Source organism: Danio rerio, chromosome 13 (assembly GCF_049306965.1).
Source record: "Danio rerio strain Tuebingen ecotype United States chromosome 13, GRCz12tu, whole genome shotgun sequence".
In the NCBI taxonomy this organism is placed as follows: Eukaryota; Metazoa; Chordata; class Actinopteri; order Cypriniformes; family Danionidae; genus Danio; species Danio rerio.
Window position 1 is genome coordinate 8,800,001 of NC_133188.1, and position 16,007 is coordinate 8,816,007.

Consider the following 16,007-nt stretch of genomic DNA (forward strand, 5'->3'; position numbering starts at 1 on the left):
AAATACAGTGAAAAATTCATGTTAAACATAATTTGGGAAATATTTATATATATTAAAAAAACTAAATTCACAGGAGGGTGAATAATTTTGATTTCAACTTATAATCGTGATTACAATTATGACCAATATAATCGCGATTATGCTTTTTCCCCATAATCGAGCAGCCCTATAATTTAATATGGCCTCTAAACGATGTTACAAAAATGTGCCCTTGATAGAAAAAAGGTTTCTTATCCCTGCTGTAGACAATAACCTACTACACCTTTAATCTAATACACACACACAAATTGCAGATAAAAGCAACTTCGAAATCTGACGATAGCTGCACAGCAATTTAATGTAATTCAGGCAACAATCTATTTCTGTTACTGAAGTTTACTCATAGATCAATTATAGGAAATCGGGGCCAAAGTTCACAGTGATAGTTGATGACGTAGTTAAGTGATGGGGACCAAACAATGGTAATGAGAGTAAAGTTCATCTGGAAGCAGCTGATGTTAGAAATTGATGTGACGTTGAAGTATGCGGCAGGAGGAAGAACGGAGTTGACTAACAGGAAGTGTCAGGAGACAGAGGTCTGGAGGAGGTAAAGAGTGGAAAAACACTGGTAAAGATCTGTATTCCTTAAGAAAAGAAAGATGGGAGAGATATAGAATCAGAGGCAAGCAGAGAGACTGGAGTAAGAGGGAGAAAACAAGAAAATAATCTCCCAGGCTGAGAGCAGTGCCTCGGACCCCTGCTGTTAAAAAAGGGTGGGGACTATGAAGTCTCCATTCAGACCCTCTCTAGAGATCTTGTCACAATAAACTGCGCATTTCTGTTTAGACAAGTCTTACAGCTGGGAGGCTCTTTGAATTTCTCGACCAAAGTCTCGTATCTTAGATTCGCCCCCGAAAACAAAGGTCTTAAATGCCCACATCAGTCGAGATCAGCTTAAATGCCCTGTGCTATTAACAAATGACACAAAGAAGAAAAAAGGCAGAAAGGATGTCGTAAATCTTGCATCCATCTGACATTATTTGATAAATATGTCAGCGTAATGCTTTGAAAGAGCTTAGAGGTTGATTTAAAATTCTTAAAAGTTTTAACATTGTAGTGTACAGCAGCAAGCATGGCAATAAAATAAAAAAGTCAATACTGTACAATCTTCACTATGATATATAGATTTATCAACACAAAAGGGTTTGGTACAAGTGCATGTGAACAATGTGGCTTATTTTTGAAAATTATCACAAAAGAGTTTTAGTTCGTAAAAGTTTAAATTGAACAGAAAATGATTACGTTCAACATGAATTACACTTTCAAAATGCTTACAACCATTCAAGAAAAACATTAACTTCTCTAGATCATTACCAGTGCTGGGTAAGGTACTTTTAAAAAGTAATAGATTACAAATGACTGAATTCTACTGGGAAATTGTAATCGGATTACATTACTAATTACTTCATTTAAAAAGTAATCAGATTACTAATTACTTTGAAGTTACTTTTAAAACATAGAAAATATAAAAATACTAAACAAACGGCAGCTCTTTCAGTAAATTAATATTCACTCAAAAACATTAGTGGGTTAATCACAGCACCTTGACATATTCAAAATACTTAGAGTCACCCAAAACTTCTCTCATCATTCACTTTTTCCAATCCGTTTTTTTTAACGGACAAGAAGACAATTAGAAGAAAACTGGGTCCCACTTTATATTTAGTGTCCTTAACTACAATGTAATTGCATACAAAATATAAACACAATGTGTTCATAATGTATTGGAGAACACTTCTGGTGCTCTTGAGGTGGGACATGGCTAGAGACATTTTTGGTGGTATGGGTAGGTTTAAGGGTTGGGTTAAGCTGTAAGGATTGATCAACAGTGTAATTACAAATGTAATTACATAAATTAATTACAGATGTAGTTACATGCAAGCATTTAATAATCATAAGTACAATGTAAAAACTTGTATTTAGACAACAAATACATTGTAATGGTTTATTAATTTCAGTGTAAGTACATTATAGTTAAGGCCACTTATTATAAAGTGGGACCGAAAACCTGAAAGCTGTATTCATTGACATGCACAATATAAAAAAAAAACACTGCAGTGTTTGAGTGTTCTGTGTTTGTCTAAGGTAATAAGTCTACCTAAATGTGTACAGTATATTCCAAAGTATGAAGCTGATTGGTCAGTTCTTGTCGATTGACTCGTGGTTTTCAACTGGGTGTTGATGTGTGCCCCCAATATGCATGCGCACAAAAGTTAAAAGGAGTCAAAAGTTCTTTGGACTGCATTTCACAGCAATATTTTTGTTTTTACACTCAATAAAAATCAAAGTAATGTCTGTATTTCCAGCCTGATTTCACGAGGAAATGTATTTTACACTTTGTCAGTTTAGTGGCCAATTCGTACAAATTCGTACGAGTTCAGTCATACAAAAATGCATGATTTTAAAAAGAACTATAAAACTATATTTGTATTGCAAGTAACAGAATTAGATTGACTTTAGTAACTGTAATCAAATTACACAAATTTAAAATGTAATTCTTTTAATCACTGTATTCCTCAAAAATGTAATTAGAGCATAGTAACATATTTCTGTGGAACGTGTTATACCCAATTCAACTCTGATCATTACTACATATTAAATAAATAAATAATCTCCATGAAGTCAAAAACTGACACTATATGACCCTGGACCACAAAAACTACTCCTATGCTGTATTAATATATTTTTGGCAATAGCGGGAAAAAATATATATAGCTGGGTGAATTTGTTGCATTTTTTTTAAAAATAAAAATCATGTAGATATTCTGTAGATTTCCTTATATCAACATATCAAAACTACATTCATATTTTATCAGCAATGTGTATGGCTTAATATGGACAGTTTTAAAGGTTTCAAGTTTAAGATTTTCTCAGTTTAAGTTTTTGAACTACAGATTCCAGATTTTCAAAAAGTCGTGTCTTGACCAAACCCTGCCTTATGGAAAACAATAGCTTATTTATTTAGCTTTCAGGTAATGTATAAATCTCAATTTCCAAAAATGCACACCTACTGTATGACTAATGGTTTTGTGGTTCAACATAACATGCTGCATTCCAACTTTCCACTTTGTCCTGAAATCCTGTCTTTTCTTTCTTTCTTTCTTTTTTACTTTCCAAGTAAATAACACATTTAAAAATGTACTGTTGATGGGATCTGATGTTGTCTTTAATAATTAACTAGCCTTTATTAAACCAGGTAAGTCAATTGAGAACCAGGTCTAATTTACAATGACGACCTGGCCAAAAAAAAAAAACATAAGCAGATACAAAGCAGCAGGGGCACAATACAATAACAATTTTACAACTCTGCTATAAAATAACAATTAATAAATAATTATTAATAACATTTTAAAAATTCATTGTTTCCTTTTGAATTTTAAATTGCAGCAGCAATTAAATCTTGTTATTTAAAAAACACAAATGGCTGTTGTCTATTAATACATATAACTCTTTCATTGAAGACAGTTCAGTGATAGGTACAGATTTTGATAGTGCCTTTGAAATAAATCATGTTACTGAAGGATTCAGACACGGCTGTGATTACCAATATTCTGATGTAAAATAAAATTTATAGAGATTTAGAACAAGTGGATGGTTAGTAAATGCAGACATATCGATTTATGTGAACTACCACTTTAAGCCCGTCAACTAGTAGCGTTTAAAATGAATAATATATCAGCTTAATCATATTTTTAATCACATAAATGCAGACTTTTTGAGCATAAGCAACGTTTCTCAAAATATTTTTAAAACCACATTCCACATTTAAATATTTGGGGCGGGTAAGATTAAGTCAAGCTAGATTTATGAGGTGACAAAAGCAAGAGTGTTAGTCGGTGTGCCTCAACGTATTTATGAGCCTTTTTCAGTTGTGCTAACCTGTATCAGCCAAATATATTAGGAATTATAAGAATTGCAAGCATTTCACTTTCCAAAAATATGCTATAAACAACTACTTTTTTAACATGATCTGAATTTTTAGAATGTTCAAATGCAAGCCAAATTCTTGGAAAACCGAGAGCGGTCAAACTAGTCAAATGATGCCCAGAGGCTGACAGAAAATCAAAGAGATGGGACCACAGCAACCCAGGCTCATTAGGAAAGCATGCACCTACACATTAAGAAAACTATATATACAGTTGGAGTCAAAATTACTTACAGTCCTGTGATTTTTTTTCTTTTTCAAATAATTCCCAAATGAAACAGAGCAAAGAATTTTTCACAGTATTCCCTGTAATATTTGTTTCTTCTTCTAGAGAAACTCTTATTTTTTATTTTGGCTAGAATAAAAGCATTTTAATTTTTGTAAACCATTTTAAGGTCAATACTATAACCACCATAAGCAACTTTTTTTGATTCAACAGAACAAACCGTCATTATGCATTAACTTGCTAAATTATTCGCCAAGTTAACCTAATTAAATTGAGTCTTTGAATTGCACATACCTGTAAGCTGAATAGTATCAAGAAAAATAACAAGTAAAATGAATCCCAAAGGGTAAACAAAACTGGTAAAATAATATTTACTGTCATCATGACAAAGATAAATAAATCAGTTATTAGAAAGGAGTTATTAAAACTATCATGTGTGGAAATGAGCTAATCAGGAGGGTAAATAATTCAGACTTCAACTGTGTGCATGTGTATATATTTTTAATTTTTTACCTTTAGACATATTAAAATCATGAAATTGATACGTTTTCCTGCCCTCTTTGATTGTCGCGTTATAATGAGCTCTAAACACTATCTGTTTTTGAAAAAGCCAATGGCCTGTAAGCCAGTGGAAAATAGCTTTTAACTATTTTAACTATTTAATATCCAATAAATATGTGCATCTTTACCTCCATGTGTATTACTTATAGCTTACCTAGAGTTTTGCATTTGATGCAGTTACCTTGAGCAAAATAAAATAAATAAATAAATAATAATAATAATAATAACAAAATAACAATAATAATAATAACAACAACAACGTGGTTTTACTAATATTTACACTAAAATTCATAATTAGTTACAATGCACTTATTGTGTAAATACATTTTTTGCATTATACTTCTGTTTAATTGAATACCGGCATCTAATTACAACTGCAATTACATCTTTAATTACACTGTTGACAATCCCCTTACACCTTTATCCACCTTTAAACCTACCATACCACCAAACATGTCACCTAGACCTACTTGTATCCCTTCTTAATAGCACCAGAAGTGTTCTGCAGCGCATTATGAACACAGTAAGTGCAAGTACATACAGCAGTAGTTAAAGCCAACTACAATAAAGTGGGTCCGTATTTTCAAATAATGTAGCACATTAAACCTTCAGCTGCACTTTAGCACCACAAATGTTAAACAGACATTTAGTATTCACCAAACTACTTATTACAAGCAGCGTAATAAGAGACAAACGGTGCCTACTGAACATTTCACTTTGAAAGTGTCATGACATATGCAAGGATTACAGCAAGTCATTCACTGCCACAGATACATTTTATCTAATGAGCCTGGAATTGACTGTTTTTGCAACATTCACTAAGTTACCATCTGTCTTTTTGTAGTTAAAGGTGCCATCGGGTGCATTAATTCAATAAGTTAAATTGTTCTCTAAGATCTAGATTATAAAAAATGTGGCTTAAGGTGGTCACAGATGGTATGATCATATGGAGAAATCACAGAAATGTTTGATGCTTGTATGTTTGTGGATTGTAACGTGTGAGGAAAACAAGAAGAGATAAAAACATTTCCTCTGTCCATATTTTTACCGTGCAACTTCATATGATTGCTTCTGAATTAGCAGGGTCATAAAATCGGATTGTATTTCACTGCATTCCAAAGATTTTCAAATAAAACTTACTCGTGACATGGACGTACAATCTTCTGACCAATAGAATTTAAAGCGTGTACACCAGCCTTTTAGGTAAGTGCAAAAATTCTCCAGTAATAATGCGTATCTGTGATCACAGGAACTACCCCTTTGACCATATTTGGAAAGGTTGTGAATACTATGAGCTTTGCAGCTTGTGTCACTGAAGCACACATGAAAAATCATCATCTTCAGTTGTCAAAAAATATTTTAACAAATTAAAAAGATGCTAATTGACAATCTTTTCAACCGAAGAGGTAGAGGGGTTTATTTTAGCTAATAGAAGTTAAAATGAAATTTTATTTATGAGTAGGGCCCATTTTTGGCTGTATAGAATTTAATAAAAAAAATATCTGGTGATTTAAGCCGAATGTAGAGTATCAAGAAACTCAACACATGAAATAAAAGTTAATGTTTTTTATTTATTTATTTATTTATTTACTTACTTAGAGATTACAATGAAAATCAAATTAGAACAACTTGTTTGGTAAACAAAGTAAGTATCTCAAATAATAGACAAAAAGGCAGAATTATTACTTATTATTATATTATTTTACAAACGGTGTTGTGCATGGGAGGATAAGCTTTAGGTTTTTTTTACAGTTTTGAAAAGTCAAGGTTTTAAAACCGCTAAAATTTTCTGTTATACCATTCTTAAGGTATTTATTTAAAATATTTCTAAAATAAAATGTATTTTGTTAAATGGGGGAAACGTTTTTTTTACCCAGACATTTATAAAGAACTTATTTTAGAGCAGTAATCACAATATTATGATACTGTTAAAGCGTACCATCAGAAACTTACACCAGGCAATGCCTAGTTGTACATAAATCATATAAACAATTTAATTTTGTCTTGTCAAATTACAGAAATTAACATAAAACTGAATATATATTTGTACACACCAGCAATAAAAAAAAATTTTACTCAATGATGAGGGTAAAATATTATCCGAGTCATGAGTTGTGCTGTAGATGAAATATTGTCTAAATTAAACTGAAGTTGACTATAAAAAGCCAACAGAGTTGTATTTGTGGTTTTAAGTTTTTAGCGAAACAGAGGCAGGAATTAATATCAACCTCCACATGGAAAGATGGGTATTATAAAGTTTGTTACTTTCCCTCCAGAAAAATCAGTAAGAGCTGAGTCATTTGACAAGATTCATAAACCTGGATTAAACACTGATATCCAGCGTTCTACATGTGTTTGTTGCCTCAATACAAAAACAAAAAAATTACTCCTCTTTAAGGATCCTGAATGAATTTATAATTTACATCTCCCAAATTTTGAGTTCTGGCGACAAGCTGTGATATAGGAGATATTAAATGTTGCATTACACTGGTCTCGATTTCAAAATAATAGTCTCACATACATGGTACTACGCATAAAACAAGCTTTGATTAAGTCAGTATTATAATCTCACTTTGAAACTTTACAACCAAATCAAGCACTGCCTGTTACTGTACATGCATATTAACGATCCCGTGTGGATCATTAGAGTTTGTGTTTTGTTCTGATTGTTCTGTTTTTCTCAAGATTTTTCACTCACAGGATTTACACAAGAACAAGGAAATAATGGCGTTTGAGACTCATGGTATGAGCTATTATTTATCTATGCCTACATATATAGGTACACTACCGGTCAAAAGTTTGGGCTCAGTATTTTAAATGTTTAAAAATAAGCTTCTCCTGCTCTCCAAGGCTGCATTTATTTAATCAAAAATACAGTACAAATTGAAAATTGTGAAATGTTATTGCACTATAAAGTAACTGTTCAAAAACAGTTTATAATTTAATTTAATAATTTATTTCAGTGATTTTAAACATGAATTTTCAGCTTCATTACTCCAGTCTTCAGTCACATGATCCTTTAGAAATACCTCTAATATAATTATTGTTATTATTATTATTATTATTATTATTATTATTATTATTATTATTAATGGTAATGGCAATAAAAGCAATAATGACTGGAGTAATAATTTCATTTGAAACTACAAACAATAAATAAGCAGTTATTAAATATTTTGATAAATATTTACCTATTTAAAATGTTATATTAAATAACAATAGTGTTATTAATTAATAAATGCCACCTTTATGAACAGAATATTTTTTTAAAGAAAACAAACATAAAAAAAAAAAACTGACCCCAAACTTTTGACCAGTAGTGTATATTAGGATTTTCATGCTTTGGCACCTATAAACACGGACTCTAAATGAGAATGTAGAGTTTTGAATTCAGGTCGTTTGCCACAGGTAACTAGTTAGGATTGGCAGTGCACAACACAGCGCTCTGAAACACTGCACAAGTTACAGCAGACTAATGCCAGCTCTCAGCCTGCATGAGGGAGTTAATAGAGCCCATCACAAAGCACTGCCTTTCTATTCGTAAATGAGCCACTTGATCGTTTCCAAACTTGAGCACAGAATGAACCACAGACAAAGCCTGATGATTCAAGGTGACGTAATGGAGAACTACAACAAGTGTCAAGGAAAAAAAAAAAGAGCCCACGCTGACCATCATAAAGTCACCTATTCAGTTCTACTGACAAGCGCAAACATTTTATAATTATCATAACAATGGTTTAATCAGAGGCATTGTTATTCCTCTTGCTCCTTGTTGTTGCAAACAGTACATAATTGCAGTTCTGTTAACATATAGGCGGATGCACCAGAATTTAGGAAACTGAAAATGTTTTTGGTTTCGCTCCAAAAAAAATCTCTTTATGAAATAGTTAGTTGTTTAACTGCTGCTTTTCTGATGCAAGCCTTTCATTTTTTAGATTTCATTTTCGTTTTTTGCTAAATGAAAACTTTAATTACAGTTTTGTTTTTATTTTAAAAATTAAATTTGACGCATCACAACCAAACCTACTGAAGCTTGAGATGCATCTATACGGGGCCATGACAAGGGGCTCTGGCTAATATACAGACCATGAATAAGAACACAAACATGTAAGAATATATGTACACCATGTCGGGGATGAGCTAATCTATATCCTCCTACCAGTAAACCACCAAACAAATGGGTTCACTATAGAAAAACACATCTACACACATCAAAGTATGCGCATGAACTGTAAGCACATGCATATGCCCCCTTCTGCATTACATCTCAGTGTGATCAGTGTCTTGATGTTTAAAGTAGGATTCACACCTCTTCTGAATCAGTACAGTTTTTGTAGATGGATACATTTTCTCTATTTGAGTTTAGTTTCAATGTTTGGTTATGTTCCTTGAGATTCATCAGATAAGGGCCAGAAAGCTTGTTAGGGAAGAACATGTCACGAGGATGAGGCAGACTTAAAGGCGCTCTCAAAGCCGTCACACACACAGATACAGACAAAAAAAAAAAGATATTTACTTCATTAAATCATTACTCTCATTAACAGAACTCTTACACCAAAAAAAATAAAAAATAAAAATCTGCAAAGCGGTTGCAAACAATTTATATCTGTTTTATTTAAACAAACAAATTAAATTGAGTAATGTTACATTTTTGTTTTTATTTTATATTGATTAAATTTGTTTGATTAAACTCAGCCCAAATAAAATGTTTACATCCACTTAACTCAAATAAATTTAGTAAATCTAAGGAATCATCTTTGAATCATCAGAGTAAGTGCACTAAAAAAATTGGTCTTCAACCTTCACAGATATACATGACATAACAACAAATAACCAGACATTTTTAGGCCATGCAAATTCAGTTAGTTTGTTTTAAATATATTTACCTGATAAGTATATGCTCCATCACAAACTTTTATTTTGTTTGAAACTGTAGTTTAAATAAGGGACCAAAAAGTTTATTTCTACCTGGAATGTTTTGCTAAATCAAAGTAATGGTAAAGTCCTAAACTGTAAATGTTTACTTAATTTACAATACAGAAAATTAAATTGAAAATAAAAAAGCAATTCAGGTAGAACGAAGTAGCAATTGCACAAAAAAAAACATGGAGCCAAACTGTTATAGTGTTACGATGTTTTACAATGTACTGTTATTAATAATTTTGGATAAAAGTACTTATAATTATGTGTATTTTTTTTAATTTTCATAATTTTTAAATATAATATATTAATATAATATATTAGGGCCACCACACCATTTAAAATTATTACTAAATTAGATATTCTTTAAAAAGGATCAACATATATATTTAAAAATGTAGTTACAGTTACATGCCTATCAATTGATGTTGGTTAATTGATAAGTAGCCTACAATGTAGTCTTTATTAAATATAACAACATGCCTAGACTTAACAAACCAACTTATTGAAAAACTCATCATTTTAATAATCTAACCAATCTAGTTTAAAAAAAATCATTTTAAGTGCTGTAGATCTGAACCAAGTAAGGGTTGTCTTACTGAAGCGTCTCTGATTTAGAGCTGCAGCAACGCGATTGTCTCATACAGAGATTCACTTGTTGCTGCAGCTCCATAAACCTGAACTGTGCGCAACAGTTGCACTGTTTACAACTTAGCACAGTAAGGGGAATATGACTCGAACTCACCTCTTCTTCTCTTTCTCAGCTGTCATCGCGCTGTTCTCGCGTAATTCCCGCAGTGCAACAGGACCAGCTCTCCGTGCAAAGACACGCACCAAACCACCGCAAACACGCGTTAAAGTGAACGACGCACAGCTGAACGTGAAATTGCTGTAAAGTCCACTAAGGCAAAAGCGACTGTACAGTCTCAGAACACTGCTGAGGATTGTACAGTCTCCCACTTTTGTAAAATCCAAGCGCGGTGAGGCTCGTCGCGGTGAGGGAGTAACTCGCTTGTTTTGCGGTCAGTGAAGTTCACAGACCGCAGAGCCTCACTGAAGGGCGCTTGACAGCTGAGCAATCAATTACAGCTCACTGAATGGCTAAAGCCGCCGTTAGGAACCGCCCACCGTCAGCGCTGACAGCAACATTTACTCCTGCGTAATGTTTCTGGCGGTCTACTTTCTCCAAAGCCTGATAATTCAACAACCTCACCGTGAATTGTTTAAATATCATGGTTTTGTTGAAGGCAATGACACCTTGACCGCAATGTCAACTCTAAAGAACTTAATGAAAAAGTAAACAAATTGAAAAGTGTACTGACAAACACATTCGTTATATTTTTAGAAGCAAAATAAAATTACTCCAAGAGGCAAATTTTTCTGGGGCTCTTTTATAGTTAACAATCATCGGAAAAGAGTCTGGGTGACTCCCTTCAAATGCTCTATTAATGATAAAATTAAGGAAATTTATTTTAAAATACTACATACAATTTACCCAGTGGCGACGCAGTGGCGCATGCAGTAGCTAGTTTGTGGAGTTTGCATGTTCTCCCTGCGTTCGCGTGGGTTTGCACCGGTTTCCCCCTACAGTCCTAAGACTTGCTGTACAGGTAAATTGGGTAAGCTAAATTGTCTGTTGTGTGTGTGTGTGTGTGCGTGCGTGTGTGTGTGTGTGTGTGTGTGTGTGTGTGTGTGTGTGTGTGTGTGTGAGTGAGTGTGGATGTTTCCCAGAGATGGGTTGCGGCTGGAAGGAACTCTGTTGTGTAAAAACATGCTGGATAAGTTGGTGGTTCATTCCGCTGTGGCGACCCTGGATAAAAAAAAGGGACTAAGCTGAAAAGAAAATGAATGAATGAATGAATGAATTTACTTAATAAAATCTTTATTATCAAATTACATTGAAATACATCTGTAGTTTCTGCAGTGCAGATAAAGAGGGCCTTTGCCATTTACTTTTTGAACACGGCATTGTCAATAGTTTCTGGAAGGATCTAGCCAAATATATATTTTAAAATGACAAAAATTGGTTATTATTTTACATTGAAATATATTATATTTAAATTCTGAAAACAAATCCAACAAAAATCTTGAATATACTGTTAATATGTTTATTTTATGGGCAAAACTTCACATTCACAAACAGAAATCAACCATCTCCCTCATTAACAGTTTTTTGTATTGGTTTTGATTTCTTTACTTCTATTGAAAAATTGTTGAAAAGCAAAAAATCTGAGATATGTATCAATTATTATAAGTTTTTTTGAATCTCCTGTTAATTCTTAAGATCATTGGATGTATAAATGCTGTACACTATGCTTTGTGTATTTAAATAAAAAAATGTATTTTTTATTTATATTTCTTTCTTTTTTTACTATTATTATTAGTTTTTATGTTCACCTTTTATATTGTGTTGTATGTATGTTTTAAATTTAAAAAAAAAGTAAGCAAAATCTTATTATAAAACAAATGTTTTTGTTGTTGTTGTTGTAGGTAATCAGTGTTCACTCATAGCAATCCTCAGTTTTATTTGTGATTAGTTTTACTGTAGTGTTCTGTCTTTTTAGCTGCACAACTATTTTAGAAAACTATTATTGGCTTTCTAACTATAGCTAACATATTTAAATTAGGTATTTTTTGTTAACAATTTACTTTTCAGATCAGAGGAAATGCCCATACTTACTGAAATGAGTTTTCATTGTTAAATTCTTTGTGTATCTCTGAACTTCATTAAAGGCGTCCCCATGACAGCATCAGTGGTGTAAAGTAACAAATTACAAATACTCAAACTACTGTAATTGAGTGGTTTTTCTCAGGAATTGTAATTTAATAAGTCGTTTTATAAATGTGTACTTTTACTCTCCCTTGAGTACATTTTTAGTGCTGTATTAATACTTTTACTATTTTCCTTCAACCTGCAGTCACTATTTTTTCCTGTCTATGGGGATTAGAAAAATCAGTCCTGTGATTCCTGTCCAATCAAATCACACATAGAAGTAAAGGGATAAATAGCATCATAATGAACTACTTCATATGAGCGCAGCAAACTGTTTTAAAGCTTTAAAAGTGTCTAAAAGAAGATGTTCAAAATCTACACGCATTGAGCCAGAGATGCATGCACTGATGAGAAGATGGTGGATGTTTACTGTGTGATGAATGAAATGCACTCTAAAAATAACTCAAGCGATCTTTTACCACTACATAGTTTACACTGTTGTAACTTAAAAATTCTATATTGCTGATTATATTAAAACTTTTACATTGCCAGAATAATTTTATTAAGTTTACACAACAGGAAAATATTGATAATTACATCAACTTAAAAAAGTGGGTAATTTAAAGATAAATATATCTGTCAATTAGTTTAAAACAAAATTTAACTTGTAGCAACCCAAAAAACTGCGTTGATAACTCAATATTTCCACACCAATGGAGTTCTGGATTTCAAAGATCCTATGGCCTCAAACACCCAGCAGGCACGAGATGTCGACATGACGTCAGATTGACGTTGAACCCCAACGTTGGATGTTACATTTTATTTGGAAATGAAAATCGTGTTGACTTCAGAACCCAATGTAGGGCCAACATCAATGTACAACATCCAACCTAAAATCAACAATGTTCCAGCTTGATGTTAGGTGGACGCTACCACTAATGACGTCTATCAGATGTTGGATTTTGGTTGCCATACCTGACGAAAAAATGTCAGTATTTGACGTCAATGGTTTAAGATGTTGGCTCTACATTGTATTATGGTCACTTTCTAACACAACCTAAAATCAACCAAATATCAACATCATTTGACATCCTTATTGGACATCAAAAAAACGTTGTCCTTAAACGCTGGCTATACGTTGCATTTTGGACACCTGATGTCACGACCTAAATCTAACTTAATATTAATGTCTTATGACATCGTGTGCATGCTGGGCAATATTAAATGCACAACAGCAGTTGTTCTCAATTTTTTTTCATCATATACCACCTCTGCACAGTTCAAAAACAAGGCAGTTTAATTCCTATTATTAAGAAAACTTATTATTGTCAGCCACTTTAAACATTATAAACAGATTGAACATAAACATTAACACTGTACTGTGTTTAAAGGTAAAAACAAACAAACAAACAAAATAAAATGTCAACGTTTAAATTAAAATGTGTTTTTAAAAGTTCATTGAAAATGGTAGGCTACTGTTCATAAAAAATAAAATAAAAAAACACCTGTACTTAAATGTAGCCTATTCATCAAAACCTGGAAGTTTTGACCTCATAAATGTAGGCTATATGTCATCATATCCATATAAAAATCATTTTTGATATATTTTGAAATATATGTTGCATCTACATATGACATATTTGATTCCTCTGTATACCACTAGAAGAAAGCCAGCGTACCACTAATAGTACACCACAGTTTGAGAACCACTGCACTACAGAATGTTACGTTTACACACAAATAACAAGTAAATTAATCAGGTTTTTACAGCGTAATACTCACTACTTTTGAGTACTTCGAAAAGGGTTACTTTTTACTCATACTTTGAGTGATATTTTACTTTACTTGCACAAAGTTTTAGGCAATGGTACTTTTACTTAAGTATAATTTTTCAGAACTCTTCTGGACAGCATATAGCATGTTCCAACCTGTTAAATTGAAGCAAAACTTTGTCCAAAATGTATCTTGTGTATTTTAACCTTAAAGTAAATCTCAAAAACTCTTTTACAGACCAGTGTGTAAACTGTAAAGCAATTGACGGCAAGCATCTGCATTTTTTCATGTCCTCGGACAAGCCCACTGGGAAGGTCACATATGACAGAAAAAATCCTTCACTCTTGGTTTTGGTCATGATGACCTTAATTTTCAACAAAGTTCTCTGTAGGGTCACCCTGTTCATTCTCATCCTTTTACTGTTTTCATTATTCCTTCTGCAGTTTATTATTTGAAAGCATCATGTTCAGTCACGAGAAGATCGGAGAAGAGTGAAAATGATGCAAAATTTGAGAATAGTCTACACACTGTAAAAAAATTATATGATCGGTTAGTTCTGACAGCATAAGTTTTTAGGTCATTGTAACTTATTAAACTAAGTGAATCATGTTTAATTTTATAGGCAACCAGGATTTTTTTTACAGTTGTTTTATATTTGTATCATGTTTTTGATTAAATTAATGCTGCATAAACTCAAACACTACTGTCTTGTCCAACTTTTTGCATTATATAAATATATAAACAATTATTTACATATTTGAACGTTAAAAAATCATTATTTCTGACAAATTATTTAAATAAAAACTTAAATACGATAAAATAAAATTAAAATAACATAAAAAATAATAATAAAAGAAAATAATAAAAGAAAATAAACAATAAATAAAATAAAACAAAAAAATAACATAAAATAAAAAATAAATAAAATATAAAATAAAATAAATAAAATAAAAAATTAATTAAATAAAAAAATTAATAAATAAAATAATATAAAATGTAATTAAAAAAAAACAAAACAGCATAAGTTTTTATTTCATTGTAACTTATTAAACTAAGTGAATCATGTTTAATTTTATAGGTTACGCAAGCTGTTTTAAGTCAGTTTAACAGAATATAACCTCAATGGACTCATAAGGTTAATTTGATTCAGCTTAAAAACTTAAGGCAAACAGGATTTTTTACAGTTGTTTTATATTTGTATCATGTTTTTAATTAAATTAATGCTGCATAAACTCAAACACTACTGTCTTGTCCAACTTTTTGCATTATATAAATATATAAACAATTATTCACAAATTTGAGCGTCAAAAGATCATTATTTCTGACATATTATTTAAATAAAAACTTAAATACGATAAAATAAAATTAAAATAACATAAAAATAATAATAAAAGAAAATAATAAAAGAAAATAAACAATAAATAAAATAAAACAAAACAAAATAACATAAAATAAAAAAATATATATAAATAAAATAAAATAAATAAAATAAAAATTTAATAATTTTTTAAAATAAAATAAAATGTAATAAAAAAAACAGCATAAGTTTTTATTTCATTGTAACTTATTAAACTAAGTGAATCATGTTTAATTTTATAGGTTACGCAAGCTGTTTTCAGTCGGTTTAACATAATATAACCTCAAAGGACTCATAAGGTTAATTTGATTCAGCTTAAAAACTTAAGGCAAACAGGATGTTTTACAGTTGTTTTATATTTGTATCATGTTTTTGATTAAATTAATGCTGCATAAACTCAAACACTACTGTCTTGTCCAACTTTTTGCATTATATAAATATATAAACAATTATTCACAAATTTGAACTTCAAAAGATCAATATTTCTGACATA

The 16,007-nt window shown here is 31.4% G+C and overlaps 1 protein-coding gene across 1 annotated transcript in view; it reads right to left on the reverse strand.

The window, feature by feature from the left end:
* epas1b (endothelial PAS domain protein 1b) overlaps window positions 1-10,734 on the reverse strand; it is a 63,271-nt gene extending 52,537 nt beyond the window's left edge. The window contains 1 exon segment of the mRNA NM_001039806.2: window positions 10,417-10,734. Within this exon segment, the coding sequence (NP_001034895.2) occupies window positions 10,417-10,442 (26 nt within the window). The 5' untranslated portion in view covers window positions 10,443-10,734.
* Window positions 10,735-16,007: the final 5,273 nt, after the last annotated feature.